At 36.8% G+C, this 4,212-nt stretch overlaps 1 protein-coding gene across 11 annotated transcripts in view; it reads left to right on the top strand.

Moving 5' to 3' along the window:
- Positions 1–4,206, top strand: part of LOC106870442 (dedicator of cytokinesis protein 3) — a 274,705-nt gene extending 270,499 nt beyond the window's left edge. For all 11 annotated transcript variants that reach the window (XM_014916529.1, XM_014916531.1, XM_014916528.1 and 8 more), the window contains 2 exons: positions 342–415; positions 2,789–4,206. In XM_014916529.1, the coding sequence (XP_014772015.1) occupies positions 342–415; positions 2,789–2,935 (221 nt within the window). In that variant the 3' untranslated portion in view covers positions 2,936–4,206. The remainder of the gene's footprint in view (positions 1–341; positions 416–2,788) is intronic.
- The last annotated feature ends 6 nt before the right edge of the window (positions 4,207–4,212 follow it).

The raw sequence follows: 4,212 nt of genomic DNA, 5'->3' as shown, positions 1-4,212 counted from the left end.
TCATTCAACTAAAAATTCTTCAAGGTGATGCCCCATCATGGTTGCTGTCCAATGACTCAAGCAAGTAAAAAGTTTTTGAAAAAAAGGTAAAGGTGATTTGAGAGTTGATTTTAAATTAAGTCCAACTCTGCCACAAATAGCATCTTTAAAATTCATCTCACTTGGAAAATACTTCCCCTCATGAAACATATTTCTTTTGAAAAAGAAAATTAATTTATAATAAAAGCAATTGAGTTTTTAAAAATTATCAGATCTCAATAAAGAATTATATTTTCCCTTTTTTTTTCATTTGTTTAATTCTTGTTTTATTGACATTTTTTTCGTTTTTATTTTTTTTATAGATTCTAAATTGAAAGCCAGCCCCAATGGTCCTCCATTACAAGCACCACCTGTTGTTCCTCCAAAAACACCAAAGGTAGGTATATGAAATGGAATGCAATTCAGGTACAAATCTGGAACTGAATTCATGGAAGAAATATAAATGGGAAATATAACTTATATTAGTGGAGATTTACATCAACTGGTGGTACCTCTAAGCTTTTTGGTTTCATGTAGTCTGTCTGTAAGTGGAGATTTACAGAAACGGTATCTCTAAACTCTTTGAAGGAGAGAAAAACTGCAACCAAGGAGATTCCACTGGGAACTAAGTTGTAAGTTAGAGCTGAATGCTAGCTTGCTTTCCAATCACTTGGTGTTGGATTCACTCCTACTGTATGGCAATGAGCTAGCCAAAGTCTTGTGAGTAGATTTGGTGGATGGAGACTGAAAGAAGCCTGTCATATATATACATATATGGGTATGTGTGTGTGTTGTTAGTGAGCCTTGTTTTGGCATCATGTGATGGCTGTAAAGGAGCATTGTCTTCATACAAGCAGTGCCATTTGAACCTGTCTTCCATGAAAACATGTCTGGCCATGGGGAAATGTTACTTTACTGGGAAATAAATGAAGGTTGGCAACGGGGAAGGCATCTGGCCATAGAAAATCTGCCTCGACAAATTTCCATCTGCCCCATGCAGGCATGGAAAAGTTGACGTTAAGAGGATGAAACAATTGCGATGAAAAACCTATGATACATCTAAGATATATTTTGAGGAAATAATGACATAGTGATACAGCTAGCAACTTTAGTAGCTGTCAGCTTCATCATCATCATCATCATCATCTAACGTCCATCTTCCATGCTGGCATGGGTTGGATGGTTCAACAAGCCAAAAGGCTGCATTGAACTACAATGTCTGCTTTGGCATTAGTTCCTATGCCTGGATACCCTCCCTAATGCCGACCATTTGTTTTTTTTTTCATGGCACTGGCACTAGTAAGGTCCCCAAGTAGTTTACAAGAGAAGCTTCTATGATTGAGTAGGGGTGAAGTACTGAGGGAAGTGGCCTTTGTGCCTGGTGTTAAGGAAAGAGGGACAGGAACATGTGTCTTGCTGTAAGAGGAGAGATATATATATATATATAAGGGTACCCCAGCAGGAAAGGAATGAAGAATGGATGGTGACAATGAAGTGTTAGATGGACAGAGAGAGAGAGAATAGGAATGGGTGATCGAGGATGGCTGGGTGGGTGAAAAAAGGGGGGATGGGGATAGAAGTGAATGCAGTGGACGGAGGAAGGGGGTCAGTAGTGAATTTGGGTTGGGAGGGGGTAAAGGAAAATAAGGTGTGGGTCTGGGAGGAGGAGTGATAGGTAGCAATACATAAACAAGAGAATTGGTGGAAAGCAACAGTGTAATAATAAATCTTCTAAAAATAGGGAGATTATGGTATTTGATCAATCCTGGAATAATGAAAAGCAAAGTTGATCTCTCTATAAGTAATTTCTCCTGCTTCCCCACTGATTTGGCCCCTTAACGCCTCAATTTATGTAGGTGAAGGTGTGGCTGTGTGGCTAAGAACATTGCTTCCCAACCACCTGGTTTCAGGTTCAACATGGCACCTTGGGCAATTGTCTTCTCCAGGCTGACCAAAGCCTTGTGAGTAGATTTTGTGTCTGTCTGTTGACAACCAGTGTTGGTGTGTTTACAGCCCTGTAACTTAGCAGTTCAACAAAATAGACCAAGAAAACAAAATAGTACTGGGCTCAATTCATTTGACTAAAAATGAAACAAATAAAAGATAAACAGTATACATGTGTTTTTAACAGTCAATATTATTCAACTATGATATAACTCTTATTTATTGTTTAATTCTTGAAATAACACAATTTTTGGTTGAGATTTCAACTGGAATGAGTGTTCTTAATGTCACCCGTTCTTACCATATTTCTCTTCAAATACACAGTGTTTGTTGCATTTAAGTTTGAAGAATTTAGTGAAAAATTATCATTACAGTTCTATATTTAAGAGATGAGGAATTATGTACATTATTTGATGATAATAATAATAACATAGAAAAATACCTTAAGAATGAGAACTCAGGTTCGAAATTTCCTCAAGACACCTGATGAAGGTTGGAGGGTATATCAGCTGAAATGTATTAACAACAAACACGATGAGGACAAATATCTGTCAGATGTAAATAATGTAAATAATATCGTCATTATTAAACTGATATTTGGAACATAAATTAACATGAACTTTTGGTCGATGGTTTAAATTTAGACTTCTTGAAAAAAGGAAGTTTGTGTCCTAGAACCAAGGGCTGTCTCTGGTAGGTTGATATCAGAAGGGTTTAGGGTAGGTGGTCTCCGAGTAGGCTGAAATAAGGGGAATAAAGATGGATTAACATGATGATGATGATGATGATGCTAACCATGTTTTTTTTCTCTCTCTGTTTTTTTTAGGTAATTGACATGTCCAAAATTACCGCTCCGCCACCACTCCCACCTCGCAAAACATTTCCTACCACACCTATCACTCCAGAAGTACCATCCTCCGAGTACAGATTAGACAAAGCACCACCTTTACCACGCCGATTGAACAATATTTAGACAAACTGGCAGAGATGAGGGGGAAAAAAATTAATTGTGCATGTGTGTATAATGTATATAAGAATACTGTTGCGTGTGTGTGTGTGTGTGTGTGTATGCCCATAAACAATGAACAGGTGATTGAAGGAGAAATGTAAAACTAAGACTAACTTGATGTATATTGTTGATTTGCCAAGCAACAATGGACCAAACTTTTGTGGGGAGGGGCCCCTGCTACATTGAAATGCAGAACTGTCAGATTATTTGCAAAGGTTGTGACCAGATTTGGTGGTTCAGACACTCGTCGCATTCACTCACTCACATGATGCATACATCTGCTGCTACATGGGCAGGCCATACGCACATTCCTATAAACATAACATGCACACACACACACACACATGCTTTCAAGGATTTATTGAATACTAATCAATCAATCAGATTTTTCTATTTAAAAATCGCCAATCAATCAATGAATCAATCAAAGATACCAGACCAAATCCAGAATATTCTAACACTCTCCACAGGTGCTACAAAAATTGTATTATATTATAATGATGATGATGATGAAAATATGGATCCTTTCTTTCTACTATACTCTCTCTCTCTCTCTCTCTCTCCCCCTCCTTTTATATGTGTGTGTGTGTGTGTTTATGTGTGTATGCAGGTGGGATTTAGAACATGTTGGAATATATCCTAGATATCAAATCTCAAAAATTCTTTCACGAGGTTAAGGTATTTTTGTAAAATGGCCATTTCTTCTATTTTATCATATGAACATTGACTGAGCATTAGTTGTCTCCTGTATAAGGCTAGTTGTGGAAAAACTGTTTTAAAATGTAGGCCTTGAAGCCCTCATTATGCATCACAAATACACACTTACTCTCTCTTACACACAGACCTATTCTTACATCGGGTTCTAAACTCTTCCACTATGTGTTTATATATATATAGTCATCATTATACTTTAATATCTAGTTTTCTATGCTTACATGGGTCAGTGCATGGAAAAAATGGATGTCAAAGGATGATATATATATATATATATATATATATAACACACATACACAATGATTTTTCTGTACAAAAATGTTGTGTGTTACACACACACACACACACACCTCATAATGGACCATGCTGTTTCAGAGCAGTTGATAGTCTGAACTCAAAAATTTCTCTTCCCAAAAAATGCTGGTTACAAAAAGATTTTTTTAAACTATTTTCCAATGAAAATCACTGGACAGGAAAACATTGTTTTGAGACAAACAAAAAAGAAAGAAAGAAGCAAAAAGCAAAAC

This window comes from Octopus bimaculoides, chromosome 6 (assembly GCF_001194135.2).
Source record: "Octopus bimaculoides isolate UCB-OBI-ISO-001 chromosome 6, ASM119413v2, whole genome shotgun sequence".
NCBI classification, from domain to species: Eukaryota; Metazoa; Mollusca; class Cephalopoda; order Octopoda; family Octopodidae; genus Octopus; species Octopus bimaculoides.
The sequence above is the reverse complement of the archived record's forward strand: the minus strand, read 5'-3'. Positions and strand labels throughout refer to the sequence as shown.